This window comes from Necator americanus, chromosome IV (assembly GCF_031761385.1).
Source record: "Necator americanus strain Aroian chromosome IV, whole genome shotgun sequence".
NCBI classification, from domain to species: domain Eukaryota; kingdom Metazoa; phylum Nematoda; class Chromadorea; order Rhabditida; family Ancylostomatidae; genus Necator; species Necator americanus.
The window spans coordinates 21,410,903-21,429,713 of NC_087374.1; the positions used below are offsets into that span (position 1 = coordinate 21,410,903).

The 18,811-nt window shown below is 41.1% G+C and overlaps 3 protein-coding genes across 6 annotated transcripts; all 3 read left to right on the forward strand.

Annotated features, from left to right (window-relative positions):
• Positions 1–1,540: 1,540 nt before the first annotated feature.
• On the forward strand, positions 1,541–2,338 carry RB195_002204 (uncharacterized protein; the record flags this gene model as incomplete). Its single annotated transcript, XM_064199353.1, has 3 exons — positions 1,541–1,659; positions 1,795–1,875; positions 2,209–2,224. The coding sequence occupies 3 exons, from the start codon at positions 1,541–1,543 to the stop codon at positions 2,222–2,224; spliced, it is 216 nt and encodes a 71-aa protein (XP_064055234.1).
• A 1,000-nt stretch (positions 2,339–3,338) lies between these two features.
• RB195_002205 (uncharacterized protein) lies at positions 3,339–14,792 on the forward strand (the record flags this gene model as incomplete). Of its 3 annotated transcripts, XM_013444551.2 has the most annotated exons (24): positions 8,184–8,273; positions 8,349–8,510; positions 8,621–8,698; positions 8,750–8,943; positions 9,046–9,243; positions 9,687–9,798; positions 9,851–9,972; positions 10,032–10,113; positions 10,186–10,308; positions 10,375–10,494; positions 10,573–10,854; positions 10,924–11,129; positions 11,305–11,466; positions 11,531–11,669; positions 11,729–11,860; positions 11,945–12,082; positions 12,135–12,278; positions 12,481–12,577; positions 12,743–12,844; positions 13,578–13,717; positions 13,806–13,913; positions 13,976–14,156; positions 14,234–14,391; positions 14,583–14,792. In XM_013444551.2, the coding sequence occupies 24 exons, from the start codon at positions 8,184–8,186 to the stop codon at positions 14,790–14,792; spliced, it is 3,480 nt and encodes a 1,159-aa protein (XP_013300005.2). The 3 variants fall into 3 exon arrangements, with proteins under 3 accessions (XP_064055235.1, XP_064055236.1, XP_013300005.2); XM_064199354.1 differs by lacking the exons at positions 8,184–8,273; positions 9,046–9,243 and adding an exon at positions 3,339–3,350; XM_064199355.1 differs by lacking the exons at positions 8,184–8,273; positions 9,046–9,243 and adding an exon at positions 7,610–7,654.
• Positions 14,793–15,201: 409 nt separating this feature from the next.
• On the forward strand, positions 15,202–18,521 carry RB195_002206 (uncharacterized protein; the record flags this gene model as incomplete). Of its 2 annotated transcripts, XM_064199356.1 has the most annotated exons (5): positions 15,202–15,215; positions 15,266–15,449; positions 15,508–15,678; positions 18,106–18,173; positions 18,269–18,521. In XM_064199356.1, 5 exons carry the CDS (start codon positions 15,202–15,204, stop codon positions 18,519–18,521), a joined length of 690 nt encoding a protein of 229 aa, XP_064055237.1. The 2 variants fall into 2 exon arrangements, with proteins under 2 accessions (XP_064055237.1, XP_064055238.1); XM_064199357.1 differs by lacking the exons at positions 15,202–15,215; positions 18,106–18,173; positions 18,269–18,521 and having other exon boundaries at positions 15,376–15,858.
• Positions 18,522–18,811: the final 290 nt, after the last annotated feature.

The following is an 18,811-nucleotide window of genomic DNA, read 5'->3' on the forward strand; positions in this document are numbered from 1 at the left end:
CTTCCTTTGGAAACAAGGGTTCCCAGAAGATGCTCGTACAGTGAGCTCGGAAGCATTTCTCTGCAAATTTCGCACCTCTTCGGCTCTCTTTGCATGCTAAAGCGAATGTGAAGGTTTTTGTTCGCCTACGTGCTCATTTCTCACAAGCGAACGCATTTTTCTGGGGTTTTCCCCAGCGTCATCCTCATTCGTTCTTATCTCAGAGCTGCACAAACAATGAAAACCTCGTCCACTTGTGGTGATTCATCACGTAGAAGAGGAATTTAGTTTTTCAAAACGGAAAGCCGTTTTCATCACCCATGGTGATGTATTGTCGTTTTGATATTTTTTTTTACGTCTTTGCGGTGTTCTTTGAGCTGCGTCACGGGTCTACTCAATTTTTAAAGCTACCTTCAGAGTTGACAGCCTAACAGCAAAAAGTTCTGTACGTGAGAGCGATGGACGAGTCTTTACCATCCACTATGCTTCCGTTGTTTAGATATTTAAATTGTAATGTTCATTCTTGAAATAGAAGAGATACTATTTCTTTCCCTTTTTAGATGTTTTCTTTTTCTCTTCTGTAACTATGCCCTAAGTGGTATAGTCGAATTGCAGTGATTCTCATAGCACCATTTTCAAAGCAGGCCTCTTGTTATATCGATCCAGGAACAGCTCCATTATCGTGGTTTCCAGAGGGCTGTTTCCAACATTTCCACTTTGGCACGTAAGAACGGGTCATTAGACGATGGTTGGCTCAAGCTATATTGAATACATAGATGATTCGAAAGGTTTTTTTTATCAGGTTTAAGAAATGGAAGCATAATTTGGACCAGATCGGCTACGAATCAGTACTCAAAGTGGCGTCTTTAGCGACCCTTTCAAACCCCAATATTTCACTTCTCTTCTCATTTTAGGGAAAGAGAAGCATCACTGTTTGAGAGTAAATCACGTGGTTTTACTCACCTCGGTTTAACAACAGACATTTCCACAGGCACTGGTTTGGTGATGTCCGTTGCTCCCTCAGGATGACATCACCGAAGAAATGCTGGCTCAAGGTTGCAGCGTCCTCGACGTTTGCGAGTAGATGTTGACCCATTAGGTATGGATGAAACAAATTCATGCCTAAGGTACTTTGGAGCTCATTTCGATTCTTTGTATCATAGCTACTGGGAGAGGACGTATAGCATAGATTCTATTATTTACTATCACAATGGATACAGCAGTGCTTTCTCCACCCACTCGATATTTCATGTGTTTGTCTTCCCTCTACTCGCCCTCCCTTCCATTGACAAAGTTGCACTTCATCGTTTAGCACTGTCCAGATTTTAATGAAGATACAACATTATAGCAATATGCATCCACATTAGTACTACACGATAGATACTACCGCAAAGTTTTCTCAGAACCGATATCGTCCGCCCGCACTAGCTAGTCCCCAGGGGTCGCTCCGAAGATCTTATTTTCACTGCACACTACTACAACATGAAACCGTGTATTTTTGTATTAGCTGAATCTGCTTTCTTCCAATAATTCGTTATAGCACTTTCTTTAGTACTGATTTATGTTCTTCGAAACGCTTGTACTTCGAGCTACAGTTGATAGACGTCATCTCGCCGTTTTTTATCGTCCGCAAAAACTGAGACACTTGGGAAACCGCACGCCTTCGAAAGATACAGTAAGGTCAATAATATGCGGATGTTCTCTTTCTTTATCGCCTTAAACATGTTTTTAAGCATGCAAACATGCTAATAGTTAATATTTATCATAGATGTGAAGGCACAAGTTTGCCTCATTTTTATCATTACTTATATCTAGATGTGAGTTTTCCTCATCGCTAATTTCATCCAGTCAAGCAGTCAACTACAATACTTTCGATTGGTTTGTACTGATTGAAATGTGTGTGCTATATTTCATGTGTAGACATTTCATAGTGTTTTTTTTACACAGTGAGTTGTAGGTCACTCAGTGGGCGCCCTTACTTCTCGTCTCTCTAACTGACTTTTTTCTCTTAGCAACTTTAGCCTACATGTCATAGATCCTCTAGTATTAATCTTTAGGTCTTAGGGTCCCTATTTAGTCATTTACTTCGAGAAATAAGGACGCCACTGTGTGCCCCTCAACTACATTTTACCCAGGCCAAGGCTGTTGAGGGCGTCGAAATAAGTTGGGAAGGGGGCGTGTTGCAACTTACTTTGTAGGAACTAGGGCGGTCTTCACGTTGTTTTCCAGGATCAGGTGGAATTGAGCCAGTGCACGCTCAAACTCCCAATCTACTTCACGAATCCTATATTTGCCTATATATACCTTTGTAGGAACTAGGGTGGTCTTCACGTTGTTTTCCAGGATCAGGTGGAATTGAGCCAGTGCACACTCAAACTCCTAATCTACTTCACGAATCCTATATTTGCTTATATATACCTCAACATCATCAGTTTCGTGATACGCTGCCTACAAGCTGCTGCTGTATTATGCTATAGATGGTGATCGTGCCCCTTTGGGAATGGAAACGCCAATTTTATTTCCATGGAACATTGACTGCCAACTTACGTCCAGATAGCCCCTTCCAAAATCAACATGTATCAGTCGCAGTCATCAACGTTGGTCTTCATCGCCAACAACGAGGATGCTGCTTCTTGTCGTTACTCTGATTAATCAAACGTAGTGCATATGCGTTTTGACTAAGCTTTTTTATTGGCCTCTTCGTTCATTTTTTCATGAAGTGTATTACTCTAGCCAAATTTGGGATACATTAGTAATATCACTCAGAAAAATCCTTACGTACAAAAACTTTCTTATCATCTCCGATTAAATCTGATTCTCTTCTCGTTAGTTCTGATTGTTGTTTATCTTTCGGAATTCCTAAGAAACTTTTTCTTGGAATGTACAGGTGTGAGCTATTTCGGGTTTTCGTGGAGAGATAAAGGACATGTTTTTTTTTTTTCAAATTGCCGTTACTGCGGCAACATAAGCTTTGAGCACACTGATATTTTTTATACATGATATCTTGGAAACTGCACTTTTTTCTGTGGCGTTAATCAATCCGCTTGGGATGCGCCCCCACGTTCACTTCAATTCAGAATCTTTTGAGGTTTACGAACGTGTAACTGGCCTATACAATAACTTGCGGTGGCTAGCCGGTGTGTCAAATCAGTGTTTTTATACTCCCAGACAAGTCTGGTACCAATTTATCGACCCCGGAGGGATGAAAGGCTTGGTGAGCACTTGTGCGGATTCGAACCTCCGATGGATAGTGCAGGAAGCGCAACTCCTAACCACTACACTACACCAGCCCTTGGAAACTGCATCTAATCCATTCCGAAGTATCTTCTCATCCCACATCTTGGATTTGGCGACAAGCGATGCAGTATAATGTAGGTAGACATCGATCATTCCTGTTTACTCAATCGTAGTAAACTGTTAATGAGTTGGAATGGACGCATTTTATCTCCAATCTAGTGTTGTATAGCGTTGAGATTTGTTCAGAAAAGACCTATGATGCCATTTATCATCAACATCTTAGTTTTAGCATTTCTACACCCCTAATACCCGAAATGGAAATTTGCGACAGTTGGCAACACTTTATTCGCTTAGAGATAAACCTGAAACTACTTACTGAAGTAATTCACATTCGCATCATTACGCGGACATAATTTGCATCTTCAGATGTCCTCCATAATGCAGTAGTAGTCGATTTCGTGAAGAAAAAAGTGAATTGTTTTCAAAAAGAGGGCACATATTTATCCTAGCAAAAACGCACCCACTCACATTGTTTTCTGAAGCGAGGAATGCCTTTCCGAAAAAAAAAACTCCTTTTGTTTCCTTTCTGTAAACTATTTGCTAATTTATTTATTCCCGGTACACGTTTGTACTTTGCTTTGATTGGTAGCTTTAAGATCAGATCATTCATCGTGGTGTTTTGAAAGAAGTTGAAGTTCCGAGAGCATATTGTTCCAGATTGCATCATGTTTACCCAGTACACTAGATAAGATCATGTTGCGTTTAGGAGGAAACTGAATCATAAATTTTTTGTGGAGGTGTTTTTGCTGCAAATTACTGTTAGGACTATTCGCAACATTACCAACATCGTGGATTCTTGTATTGAATAAAAAATATAAACTGCTGCGCCGTTGCTACTTTCTCAACTAGGGAAACTTGCTAAAGGCATTAGGCGCATTTTCGGCTGTTGTTTGGAGTGTTTTTTCGGACCGCATGCAATCAATCCCTTGAAGCGGCGCATAGGGCGTATAGTTGGGTTAAAAGGGCATGAAGCACAACAGTTGCGCAAGAAGCTGCGCTCGAAGCGGTGCGGTGCAGACAGCGGTTAGAATCGATGTGGGACCATTGCGAACTGCAGAGATGGGTGGCGGTAGCGAGGATCCTCAGGCTGCTTAGAGTTCACAGCCGCGCGGGCGGCCTTACACGATCCCAACCGCTTCCAGTGCCGCCGCTTCCGCAACTGCCTCGTGTCGTTTTGACCCAACTATAATCGACTCGTTGGCACTCTGTTGTTCCGCACGTGTTTCTATATTCGTCTCTGAGTTGTCACCATACAAGTGTTCTACTTATAAACTGCAACCATAGTTTATGTTTGAAGTGTTATGTTTTGGATCAAATCTTTGATGTTATTTGCGTCTGAAGTTCTTCTGTTTCATTGTCTGATCAACACACTTTGGATTTTTTTGGTGTTCGCGAAATATTTCAAATGTAAGCACTGACAGTCTGATTGTTTGGACGCTTGAAAGAGCAGGACCTAGTGTTGATAGGCAATCTGAAAAAAGAACAGAATCGAACTGTGCTACTACTGTAATACGGCGTGTAATTTCGAAGGTACAAAGACGTCTACAGAGCGAAATCGTTTTTAAGTGACCAAGAGGTTTCCCGTTTGAGAAGTATTTGGGAAGGTGATAGTTCATTAATAAGTCATCTATGGAAGTGAATAGCTGAATCACTCTGGGGCCTAAAACTTAATATCACATTAGTTTTCGAGGATCCAGTTCATGTAAGTTAAAGGCATCACTCCACGAATCTGAGGTGGTACGGATTTCAGGTGGAGTATTCGTATACGGGATAGTAGATTATGGAGAGGGGGTGATTCCGTCCATTTCTTCCTAATTGCCGTAAAAACTGCCCGAAAGATACGACTTCGGGCGTTCTGGCGCACCATTTTCTACAAAGAGTTCAACTGGAGCGCGCCAGTCTTGTGCGGTGCCACCAAAAGTAAATAGCTAAGTTATATCATGCATTCCCTCAAAACAAAAAGCCGAAAGTGGATTCCGATACCAATCCGCTATCACCAAACATGCACCCAGCAACCTTTATTCACAAATTTTGGATTTCATTCGCAAGTTGATGGCCCCAAAGAGTGCCGTTAGGCTAGCCTTCATGAAGCCTGTTCACAGTCGTCTGATTCGCGACTTTAAACGACTTTAAGAGGACTTCCACAGTTGGGACAAGGTTCCACAGCAATCCACGATCAGCAAGCCATTCGTCAAATTCAGCCTTAGACTTCGATGCACAGGCTCCAGCCACGTAGTAATTAGAGTGAAATAGCGAAAAGTCAGCAAGTTAGCAGCAGCCATTATGTAAATGGTTTAACGACGAGAATGGTTATTTTCTAATTTGAATTAGTTCACGCGAAGTGTCAATGAATTATTTGTCTCGTCTATGACTTTCTATTACCGTTGTTGGACAATTATTCAAACAAGTTTCGTAATATGTCTATGCAACTAAGAAGAAAATTCCACAGATTTTTCTTTGGATTTCCTGTTACTCATCAAACTTTCCTTTTCGACCAGAATATGTTTTTCAATATCCTTTTTTTGCATTTTTGCCCTTTTGAATGACACATTTTTTAGCCTGCTTGATTTAGTGGGCATGTCAATATTTGAATTGTGAGATCACCCTCAAATTGTGGTTGAAGGTTGTTTTTATTTGTGCTAAAAAAGATCGAAGCTAAACTTTTACCATCCATTGGTCTTCCAATGACTGCTTGACATCGATCAGAAGTCAAGCAGCCAGTGGATACAACAGATTACCATGGGTGTTGTGTTACACCAGAGAGATGAGACGATGGTGTCATTTGTGTTGCTTGATTCCCGTGTCTTATCTGATCGCTTAAGAATCTCGTTCTTCTCTTGAATTCCTTTTGTGGTTGTTATTTTACTATTCCTGGTAAGAGGCTAACTAAGGCGCAGCAGTTTTTTGTTACCGATTGAATCATCGGTTACCGTGGACACGATAAGAGTCTGGTTTTCGATTCTTTGTTTTTAGTCACACCACTATTGAGCGATAGCGATGACGTGAATGCCGATGGGGATACCCCAGACACGCTCATTGCTACTCCTATTATCGATCTTTTTCCAGCTTCTGTTCTGTTGTTATTATAGTACAATACAGCACCTTCTTTCGATGTAGGAGTTTTCATAGTTATGGAGATGTATTTGATATGACATGATAAATATGACTGCTTCACTCTAACATTAAAAAGTGGAAGTGCAAAGGATTTCCGGTATGGTGTGTAGTAGTAATTCTCTTTTGGAGTCATCGTTTAAGTCCTAGGAAGTGTTACGAATCATTATGACACTAATCGCATAATAGAATTAGTGTCACTATGATGTTTGTAGTTGCTGGACTCTTTTTTTTTTGTTCTATGAGTAACTAATCTATTGTTTGAAAGACTAGTGATTCTGCTGCTGTGATTCTGTTGCTATTCCCTGTGTTCCGAAAATAGGAGAGAACATATCAAGAAAACACATGAGATGAACATGTCATAGAACATGCCATGAACAGTTCCCTTCTCATGGCTCTTCTTTCCTCCAAAGAAAAGAAATGAATCTTGTTACCTTTTCTTTTTTTTTTTCATTTTCTAGTGCAATGATGAATGGAAGAGGCTGTTACTATCGTTTTTTTTTGTGCTTGTAACGTCAACAGCTGTTTTTGCTTTTATGACGAGTTCTTCTCTGTCAAAATTCAAGCCAACTAATATAACTTTCACACGATCTCTGCGAAAACAAAACTGTAACAGTTTTTCATTTTGTTTAAGTTTGGTTTGAAATATTCGTTTACATGTTTTTACAACCATTAATGCGTCTTTGAAAGGTTGAAGGGATCTTCCAGATATTATTTCTCCATTGAATTAATAGTGCTACTCAAACTCGAGCATCAGAGGCTTTACACTAATCAGAGAGATGTTTTATAAAAAGTCCCACTGAGTATTGCTTGTTTATTAGAAATTCTATAGCACTTCTCACTTCTGTGAAATACCGCAACTACAATTCATAATTCGTTGCTGGTCGCTCACATTCGCCAAGGTCCTTTGCAAATCGAAATTAATGATGTTCTCCGCTGTTTGTTACGTGCCGTATCGGTGACTGTAAATAGTAGTTTGAGTTGTTGCCCTATTTTAGTAGAATTAATTAAGTATGTTCTTCGTCAACGAGTTCCTGTTCATCCCGCATCACGAAAATGCTTCCCAGAATCTTTTCCATAACGTTAAGGAAAAGCCAGAGGAGTTTAGCGTTGTGTGGTTGCGGTCATTATTATCGACGTTTCGAATGCTGAGCGTAACAAACACAGCAAATTTATAAACTCGAAAGGTAAATGACACAGTAATAGATTTTCGCTTCATCCTATGGAATTTCTGATTCCGCCAATGCATGGGCACGGCAAAATGATGGTGAAATATTGAAATATAAATATATAAATATGTCTTTCGCAATGACCTTGTTATTCTTCTATGCTTGAATCTCTTATGCTCCTGTCAGTAGATTCTTTGAAATTGTGAGGGTGAGACCTTTAAGCTTTCTCCAATTCGAAATAGGATGGCAGTAATTATGACAAACATGCTTATAGTCATAATAACCCGACGTTTGCTTAACCCAAAAATGAGCGGCATTTTTTGATGCTCTCTAAAGACGCGTTTATTCTTGTCGTTTGGCTTCCTGTTGTTCATCACGTGACTTTTTTTTTTGAACGAGAGTTCCTCTTATCTTTTCATGCTTTTCTGTGAACACATGTTTTTATAATTGGTTGCAGTTTTTTTTATCCAATATGCATGTTTTCATGGAATTTTATATCTGCTCTCTTGTTTCTTTGGTTTCATTTACTATAGTACACTAGACTTAAAACGACATGAAGCACGGCGCAGTTGCATAAGCTGTTGCCCTCGAAGTTGGAGTGTAGTAGTGAGGAACGAGTTGAGACCCATGCTAACATCTTTCATCGCTGTAGTACGCAATAGTCTCACCACGACTCCAATCGCTATCTCATGTGCATCATGTCGTTTTGACCCGACTGTACTTTGAGTGCAAACTTTTGGTAGTATACTGTACCACGCAGTACTACAGTATCCTACTGCAGTTTAATTTCAGAGGTTTCACCTTCAATTTGCAGTACCGGGTTTCGGCGATAACTGGATGCATCGTGCAGGCATGCTTTGTCGTTTGGCGTCGCCAAGTAGGGCGGCCACCATCGCCACAAGGAAAGCGTCATCCGGAACTAGCGCGAATCCTCTCGCTGCCGCAGCTGCTCAGGTGTTCTTTTGCTACAGAAACTTGATCTCTGGTTGCTTTCTATTGTTAATGCATTCAAAATTCATTCAAAAACACTGTTCATACCTCGCAATATATCCTGAAAGTTCTAGGCTCGCAAGCAGTCGACAGCTTCTAGTGTGAAGCAGGAACCGTTTATGAATGCCACCTCTTCTATATATATCGAACAGGTGAGCTTCTGACTAGAATTTTTCTGCTTTCAACAGTTTACTTTTCTACAGATGTATGATGCGTGGAGAGCGGACCCAAAGTCAGTCCATGCGTCGTGGGATGCGTATTTTAGGAATGTTGAAGGCGGTGCTGCTCCTGGACAAGCCTATCAAGCGCCACCCACTGCCTATGGAGCGGCTGGCGTACCTGGAGTACTTCCTACTTCTGTCCCTAGTAACGTTGCTGTGGGTGGTGGATTTAGCATGTATGTACATATCTTTAAGAAGTTGATTTTCAACTATAAGTTTGCGTTATTTGGATCGAGAATGAACGTTGATTCTCATAAAACAATTTAAACATATTGAAGGGATGAAGACGAGTATTTGAAAAGAAGTGTAGTGTGTGAGGAGAAAAGTGCTCAAGTTGAGGAGCCAGCTAGAGATGTTTCACATTCAACATTTGTTGATGTGAAAGAAGAGCTAGAAGCTAGAGCACGTCACGCCAGAAAGGCTAGCTTGAACAGAACGCTTCAAACCAGACCATTTACATTGCGCGAAAAGTTAGGGTATGTTTTTACGGAATTTTCAAACGAACCCATGGTAATGTATTTGAAGTCATGTTTGGGGAAGGATACATCTTTCCTCTTTATTATCATCACCGCTACAGAAAGTTGTTATATTCGGAATTTCCTTCTTGAAAAGAAATAAAAAAGGATATTTTCTCGAAAAATATCACGATGCTGTTGCATTATATGCCCAACTTGGTCTTAATTTACCTGTTAAAAATGCTTTTTTTTTAAGTTAACAAGCAATTATACTCGGTGAAGTGATTCGTTTCAAATGTTTGGTTTTTTTTTTAGAATTTACTCTCTTACATAAGTTTTGTTTCGTGTTTTGAGTGACGGTTTTTTTCTGGGACTGTGGGGCAAATAGTGAATTCTTTATTGGAGGACTAATGCTGTATGATTGATTCATTGATTTTCGTCCACATATGATACTTTTTATTCAGGCCCCAAATTGCGCAGGCAGCTTTGGTTCCTTCGACTGGGCTTGATATGTCAACATCGTTGCAGTCCGTTTCGGACCATCTTAAGGTTCAACTTCTCATCAGAAGTTATCAGGTAAGCTTAGTTTACGTATGAGGTTATGAGATAGATGGTTTTCTGTTTTCAGACCCGTGGACACAATATTGCCGATCTCGACCCGCTCGGCATTAATAGTGCCGATCTTGACGATACTATACCACCCGAACTCGAACTTTCATTTTATGGATTTGGTGAGAGAGACTTGGACAGGTGAGTGTTTTGTATCGTTTTCTTCTTCATGAGAGAAAGAATCACATTTGATGCTACAGAGAGTTCCTTTTACCTCCAACCACATTTATTGGTGGAGAAAAGTCATCGCTCACGCTTAGAGAAATTCTTCACAGATTAAAGGTTGGTTAGGCTTATCAGAAATGTAATGTACAGAAAAGACATGTTCAAGAAGAAGACGTTTTCCTACTCTAGCAAATCTACTGCAAAACAACTGGTGTCGAATATATGCACTTGAACAATTTGGAACAACAGGATTGGATTCGTCAACGTTTTGAAGCACCTCGTGTCACAGAATTGTCACATGACCAAAAAAAGGTTTGTAGGTTGAATTATTTGGTCTTTACTGTCCCAGTAATACCCACACATAGTACACCTATCTAGGTGCTGTTCAAACGATTGATTCGTTCCACCAAATTTGAGGAGTTTCTTGCCAAAAAATGGCCTAGCGAGAAGAGATTTGGTCTAGAAGGATGTGAAGTACTAATCCCAGCTATAAAGCAGGTCTAATGAACTTCATACTATTTCCAGAAATTTCTTTTTTCTTTTTCTTCAAAAAAGAAAAACCCTTTACTTTACAAGGTTATTGATACTTCATCCAACCTTGGGGTCGATTCTGTGGTCATCGGAATGCCTCATCGTGGTCGTCTTAACGTTTTGGCTAACGTTTGCCGTCAGCCTCTTTCTACTATTCTATCGCAGTTTTCTACTCTTGAACCTGCTGACGAAGGTTCTGGTGATGTGAAATACCATTTGGGTGTATGTATCGAGCGTTTGAATCGACAATCACAGCGCAAGATGAAGATTGCTGTTGTTGCAAATCCCTCTCATCTCGAAGCTGTCGATCCCGTCGTCATGGGCAAGGTAGTGATTTCTCAGTTTATTTTACATTTTTTTTTGTGTGACTGATTTTTGTTAAACGGACCTGTTGAGGTTCGCGCGGAAGCTTTCTATGCTGGTGATACCAAGTGTGATCGTACGATGGCTATTCTGATGCACGGAGATGCTGCATTCTCTGGACAAGGTGTAGTCATGGAGACATTCAATCTTGATGACCTTCCCAGCTATACTACTCATGGATGTATTCATATTGTGGTGAACAATCAAGTTGGATTCACCACTGATCCTAGGAGTTCTCGGTAAGTTATGAGTATTTTTCTAATCAGATTCATGACCGTCGTACCGCCCGGTTTTTTTTTCACTTGCAACTTCAGAAATAAAAACTTAGTTAACTTAGCAATGAAGAGTTGTGTATTTTTTTAAAAATTGCATTTGTATTCGGACTGAGAAGAATGTCTTGATCGTTTTCTACAGGTCTTCACCATATTGTACTGATGTTGGTCGCGTTGTTGGTTGCCCCATCTTCCATGTTAACGTAGATGACCCGGAAGCTGTAATGCATGTCTGCAACGTAGCAGCTGAATGGAGAAAAACCTTCAAAAAGGATGTTATTATTGACTTGGTTTGCTACAGAAGGTAGAATTGGTTTTTTATCGAAATCAACAATTAATTCTTCTTGAGCAATTTTCCACTCTTTCAGACACGGGCACAATGAACTCGACGAACCTATGTTTACCCAACCACTTATGTACCAGAAAATCAAGCAGATGCCGACAGCTCTGGAAAAGTACCAAGAACACATTATCAACGAGGGTGTTGCCACTGAACAATACGTAAAGGTAGCCAAATAACTGTTGGAAGTTCATTTTCCTCGAGAAGGTGAAATTTGTATTTAAAGGAGGAACTCACCAAATACGGACAGATTCTCGAGGACGCCTATGAAAATGCACAGAAAGTTACCTATGTGCGTAATCGTGACTGGTTGGATTCACCTTGGGATGACTTCTTCAAGCGTCGTGATCCTCTCAAGGTATGATATCCATCCCTGGATTTCTTGGAGCTCATGCATTTTTCTTTTTATGACAAATATTATTTACAAATAGGACTACTTTAGCTTGTGAGCACAGGGATTGAAGAGGATAACATCAACCAAATCATAGAGAAATTTGGCTCTTACCCAGAGGGATTCCACCTTCATCGTGGGTTGGAACGCATTCTTAAGGCCCGCAAACAGATGCTAAAAGATAACTCGGTGCGGTTTAACTCAGCTTTTGCGTATTGAATGACCACCTAATTGTTTACAGCTTGACTGGGCTTGTGGTGAAGCGCTTGCTTTTGGATCATTGCTCAAAGAAGGGACCCATGTCCGACTCAGTGGTCAAGATGTGGAGCGTGGAACCTTCTCGCACAGACATCACGTGTTGCATGACCAAACTATCGATCAGAAGGTGAGCAGTATTTATCCGTTCACAGTAGAATTATTCGCTCTAAAGATCCAGAAGGATCTTTAGGCTCTTCGAACATGTTGTACATCAAATCGAAGTTGGGAATCTTCCTTGATGATTCGTAATGTGCGTTCACGACTTGTGTGACTAGGATCGTTTTCGTTGCGCTGCTAATAATATAATACGAGCGCCTGTCTTCTTGCAGATTTACAATCCTTTGAACGATCTCCAAGAGGGACAGGCAGAATACACGGTGTGCAACTCTTCTTTGTCTGAATTTGCGGTTCTTGGATTCGAGCTTGGTACTATGTTTTTCTTTTGTGTCGATGATCATCCATGTTGTTTACTTCTCTACAGCTTCGCAGTTTCCTTCCAATCGAGTTTTATATTGCGAGTGTCGCTTTAATTACAGTTTTTGCTCACTATTTTCATTCAGAAGTGATGAGAACTAGTGTATTGTATTTTAGGTTACTCAATGGTTGATCCCAACTCTCTAGTTATCTGGGAAGCACAGTTCGGTGACTTTGCGAACAATGCGCAATGCATCATCGATCAGTTTGTGGCGTCTGGTGAGATATTTTCTTGTTTTTTGATGTATCATTATTGGTTTTTACGTTTCAAAATTAACTTCACTTTTGCATGAGATGGATACTGAGAGATTGAATTTTTCAACATTGCACGAGATTTGCTTAAAGGTAGCATACCATGAATCTTACGTGGTGTGGGAATCCATGGGAAAAAGTAGGGGTGGAGTTGTAGATTGCGAGATTAGGGGTGGTTCCGCTCACTCCCCCTAGAAAACGGCGTGGGCACCGCTTTATTTTCTACGGGGAGCGTTAGAACACTCCTTTATGTGTACGTTCTGGTCCCCTCAGCAACCTCTTCATAGGTTTCACTTGAATAGGCAGTCGAGGAGAACTCACTGGCTTTCTACCGCTGCGCAGCTGGATGCTGCGCGCGTATAAGAGTGTAAGTCTTCCATGTCATTTTTTCACTACGATTAGGGAGAAATGAGTGGAACCACCCTGATCCCATAATCTACCACCCCGTGTAGGGTTTGTTTACCGAAATCCATACCACGTCAAATTCGCGTGGTGATGCCTTTATTATGGCATTTAGAAGTCTTTGTTGAAGAGGTCTTAAAATAGCGATTTAGCATTCCTTAGATGCTGGATAGTTTCACGCTTTCTGTTGTATTCGTAACGCTTGAACGCATATGATTCAAATACTGTAAAAACTTCGCTGACAGACACTTTATACCCCTATGTAGTAAGACCGCGAAACATCTACGCAACTTTATAGGCCAGTCAAAATGGATCCGTCAGTCAGGAATTGTGATGTTGCTACCACATGGTTATGAAGGAATGGGACCAGAACATTCTTCAGCTCGTCCAGAGAGGTATCTTCAGTTGTGCAACGAGGATGATCAGATTGATCTGGAGGTGGATACCGTATTATTTTGTTATACAATAGAGATATTTTATTTCAAAAAAGTTATTACAACACCAACCATTAGCAGCTGTTTTTTAGAAGGTAGCTTTCGGTGGCACTTTTGAGGCACAGCAGCTACACGACACCAATTGGATTGTCGCAAATTGTACTACACCCGCGAATATTTTCCACCTTTTTAGAAGACAGGTTTGTCCAGTTTTTTCCCGGTGCAAAACAAAGGAAAACTCCTCGAGTTCGAATGTTTCTAGGTTACAATGCCGTTCCGCAAACCAGCAGTGGTGATGACCCCCAAGTCCTTGTTACGTCATCCACTTGCTCGTTCACCTGTTCAGGACTTTCTTCCAGGCACACACTTCCAGCGTGTTATCCCTGAGGTTGGGCCTCCATCGCAAAACGCAGCAAATGTACAGCGAGTTGTATTCTGTACAGGTGAGATAACTTGGCATAAAGATATGAGATTTCTTCAACTAAATTTTTTTTTTCAACAATACATTTTCTTTATTTAGGAAAGGTTTACTATGACCTACTGAGCGCTCGAAAACATGTTGGAAAAGATGACGCTGTGGCAATTTGCCGTGTTGAACAAATTTCACCGTTCCCGTACGATTTGATCCAGGCCGAATGCCAGAAGTATCCCGCAGCAGAGATAATCTGGTCGCAGGAGGTAGTTTTTGTATTTCTAGTGGGTTCACCAGGGTAGGCTGGGATGATTTTCAAGACTCAATCGAACTGTTCTTTTAAGGTAGTGAACACCTAGAATTACGCTGTGGTTTGTGTATGAAAAATCAAAACTTACTGGCTACATGCTTACTGGCTTACTGACTTCGTGCTCTATTCATCTAATTTTCTGTTCAGGAACACAAAAACATGGGGGCTTGGGGCTTCGTGCAGCCACGTTTCAACAGTCTTCTGCAGTCAGAAAATCGTGTAATTCGCTACACCGGCCGTCACCCATCTGCTTCTCCTGCAACCGGAAACAAATTTACTCATATTCTCGAACAAAGGGACATGATGAGCAGAACGTTTGACGTTCCCAAATCAAAGCTTGAAAGTTTCAAGGCGTAGTATTACTCAATTGGTTTGTTCCTCACCTAATCGTTCTCCCCTTCGGGTCGAGTCTACTAATAGACAATTCATATATTGTTTTATTTTCGGAATTGGCAATATGTTTAGTGATTACTCATCCTTTTACTGTTTTCAGCTATCTTTGCAAAGTTTGGTTGGTTTTCCATAGGACATGGCTTTACAGCATTTGCGTTGTTCATTTTTGGCGCAATTAGGTGAGGTGTTCATGAAGTACCTAGAATAGGTACAGCATCACTGTGTAATCGTAGTAGTATTAATGGTAGTTTTTGAAATTTCTTATTATAATAAGACGAGGCTCCTCCTCTTTAGATTAGTAGAAGATTTACCTCTTGCGTGTTTTTGTGTGCTCCATACATTGTCGATAATTTGTTCCGGTTGTTTTTAATAAATGTGCCATATGCCGTGTTTTTAAATCAATTTAGACTGCGTCTTTACTGCAAAATGTCATTCAGTATGCGAAAAGCGAGTTTTAAGGATAATATTAGGGTGCTCGGAAGGTATCTGCCGAAATACGACAAAATTTCAACGGTAGATTCCATGAACTCCCCACCAGACGCTCAGCATGACCTTCTTCTCATGGATTTCACCTTTCACGAAAGGATCCGGCATTTCATCGCCAGCGCACCACGCACGTTTGTGGGTGTGGTTGACGCAGGATGATCCATTTTTCATCTCCAGTGACAATGGTGTCCAGACAGTCGAATCTGCGGCTTCTGGAGAGCAGCTGAGTGCAGATGTTCAGGCGTCTCTGGCGGTTGCCGTCGCTCAATGCATGGGGGAGCCACAGAGCGAGTTTCTTCACCATTCCGAGAGATCGCAGTCCATTGCTCACGGTGGACAGCGAACAGCCAAGACTGGCAGCAAAGTACTGCACATCTTCATATGGATGCTGCTCCGCCAGATTCTTCAGTTCGCCGAACGATATTGCAGTCGGTCGACCAGAGCGAGGATCATCTTCGAGTTTCTCGTTTCCGGCTTTGAAGCGCTGGAACCAGGCGCGCACAGACCGCTCAGAAGTGGCTTCAGTGCCGAACACTTGACTTAAGTTTCGATGGGCTTCAGCGGCGGGGTGGCCAGATTAGAACTCGTAAAGGAATACGTGTCAAATATGGGTGGAATGTTCGGCTATTATAGGGTGAAATAGGCAAGGAAGAGGGAGCCAGACATGTTATGTGTACATAAGCGGTAGTGTCCTTATATAATATTTTTGAAACGGGAACTTCCAGAACATCTCAAAAAATCTGCGCTACTGCGAAATTTTCGGCAGATACTTTCCGAACACCCTAATAGCTTACATCCCGATAGCCCACAAGGTGAGAATTCATACGAAGTTGAGTAAGAAATATTCAAATAGCTTTTCCAAAAAAAAAAAATGATTTTGGATGAATAGTTCTACAGGAAGTTCAACGAACTGTAAAAACGTGTGGCTATCCCATAGAATTTCTTTGTCAGTTTCGGAAGTTTCATGAACTACTGACTGGTCTCCAGGGGACGGAGGAAAACTGTTCTCACCGTCAATTATTCTTCGGATTTGTAGCTCGCTTAAGCTCGGACCTTAGTCGAGTTTAACGTTGGAGATCACGTCTAAGCCAGTCCAGAAAAAGGTGAGTTCTGGAAAGCATGCGGAGTAAGAAAGTTCAGCATGCTAGGTGACGCATGAATTGCAGGCGTTCAGTTTTCTGTCTTCAACAATTACAAATAGCAGGTTAATCTCATGCAAAACACCTCAACGTCATTTGAGTAGTTCCGTGATCATTTGACCATTACTTCCATCCATTCTCATTTGCAAAAGGTTGAGCCATTGAGAAAAAGAGACGGTGTTAAATTCGTGTCTGAAAAAGGAGATTTTCATGAGGAATATGATGAGTGCAGATTCATTGATGTTGATAAGGGCCACCACGGAACGACTTTAGTATAGATGAATCAGAACAGTCTTTGAAAACATAACTCATCTTAGCGGTTCTGCCATCACCCTTCAGCAGAACTGTTCCATGCTAAAAAGGAACGAAGGGAAGACAAAAAGACCCACTTAAAGACTTTACTCGGATTAACTCACGTGGATTTTGTCACGTTTAGTACAAGACATCTAAGCGATCAGTTTACAATTTTCTCTCCAGTTCTCTCCTCTTAAAGAAAAAAAAAAGTGTTTGTTTGCTTCCTCAGCGGTTACGTTTCATTACACCTCAAAACAGTGCCAAATATGTGACTGAGAATGTGTTGTCTTCACTACAAGGCGGATAGTTGAAAAATATTTGAACAGAGAAATAACAATCGCTATATCAGTGTGTGCTTATCAGCTCAACAGTCAAAAATGAGTCCGATTCCTGTTTTCTGGCGGTTTTTTTCAGCTCTCTTAGCATACTTGTTTCTAAGAAAAGTGTTTGCACTATAGCATCTACCCATATAAACAAGCAATTTTCGCAGGTTTTTTTTTATTTGGATTTTCAAAAATGTGCATGACTTAGAAGAACCGCGAGAATACACCTCATATTTAAAGGGATTCTAGGGGAAAAGGTTCAATTGAGAGATTTATGTTTTTGCGAAATAGACATTTGATTACGCGCGAACAGCGAATCGGCGTTTTTTCAACGCATCAGTTTTCGAGTGCCGATGTTGATTACCTCCGCACATCTGTGCCTTGAAGGTGAAATTAGTTCTGGCATCAGAACTGGGTCAGCATAGATGTTCAACGAAAAAATTGGGCTCGGATTAAATAACTAATCAGACTACAGTGTGAGATTAGTTCTGTAGGAGCTCTTACGATCACCGTACTATAAAGCTAAGAAGATGAAGTTACTGCGGTGCGCTGAACTATCGTCTATCATGGACGAGAAGCAGAAATGTCGAAAATATTGTTCTATTCTCAACTGTATCGATTACTGTATTGCTACCGAGTCGAGTTTCAATTATCCGTTGATTTTTCGCTATTAATATTAAAGTGTAACTAAATTCTTCTAGAACTCCAGAAATCATCTTCAGGTGTCAAAACAGAATTATTTGCAATGGTTCTTCGCCACATTTGGCTGTTACCGGTCGCCGCAGTAATCTGTACGCTAATCGCGTTCTTTAGTGGGTGAGTGGTTCTAATTTTGTCCTCACCATTCTCCTTTCTTCCTTTTCATTCTTTTCAAGTGATGAAAGACATAATCTGCATAACTTGCAATTCCTTATAAGTAAGACCTAGATACATCATTGGAGCGGCAAAACATCAATTTCCTGCTATTCTTCCTTTTATAAGGTAAAGATTCCATAGTCTGGAAAAACGGTTAGTTTATTAATTATGATTATTCAGTTATGGCGGTTCTTCCCACCCAGGAGCTTCCATATTTGCTCAATTCCTGAACGTGGCCTCCTTTTTCAGTAAGTGCTGCCCTAGATCAGTGTAGTTTCATTCGAATGTTCGTTGCAAGTGGAAGAAACTACTAAGAATCAAAAGATCAACTTTTCTGTTATAGTGATCCTTACGTTCTATGCGAAGCATCGCCAATTCGTGGAATACTACGGACATCGGCTGAATTGGGAGAGAACAAGGTGGTGGCGGGTGTCATTGGCCTTGATGTGGGCAGGAGTTACATGTGCACTCGGAATGATGTTGGTTGCAAACTTTCGCGTGAGTTCAGTGTTGTAATATTCAGGCTGGTATGGACCGTTATGAACAGAGAAGGTGGCAGTGAAGATGCTTCGACTGGCTCATTTAAGCTCCTCTGAAGCAGTCGCAAGCAACTCGTTTTGGTTTCCAATGACTTCGCATCAGCTGATGAGAGATGATGTGGCGATTACAGCAGAAAAATGGGCTTTCTCGAAATCCCACCTCGATCGCAGCCGCATACCTCACCGCACCACTCTGAGGGTGTCCACCTACGCAACTGCGGCAGGCTTCACATCATTTTGATCCGAGTATAACAATACGAAATGGGCTGTGAGGGCGGTGGTATAGTCGGATCAAAACGACGTGAAGCTCGAGAATTTGGGCAAAGCATAGCGATTAGGATCGAGGA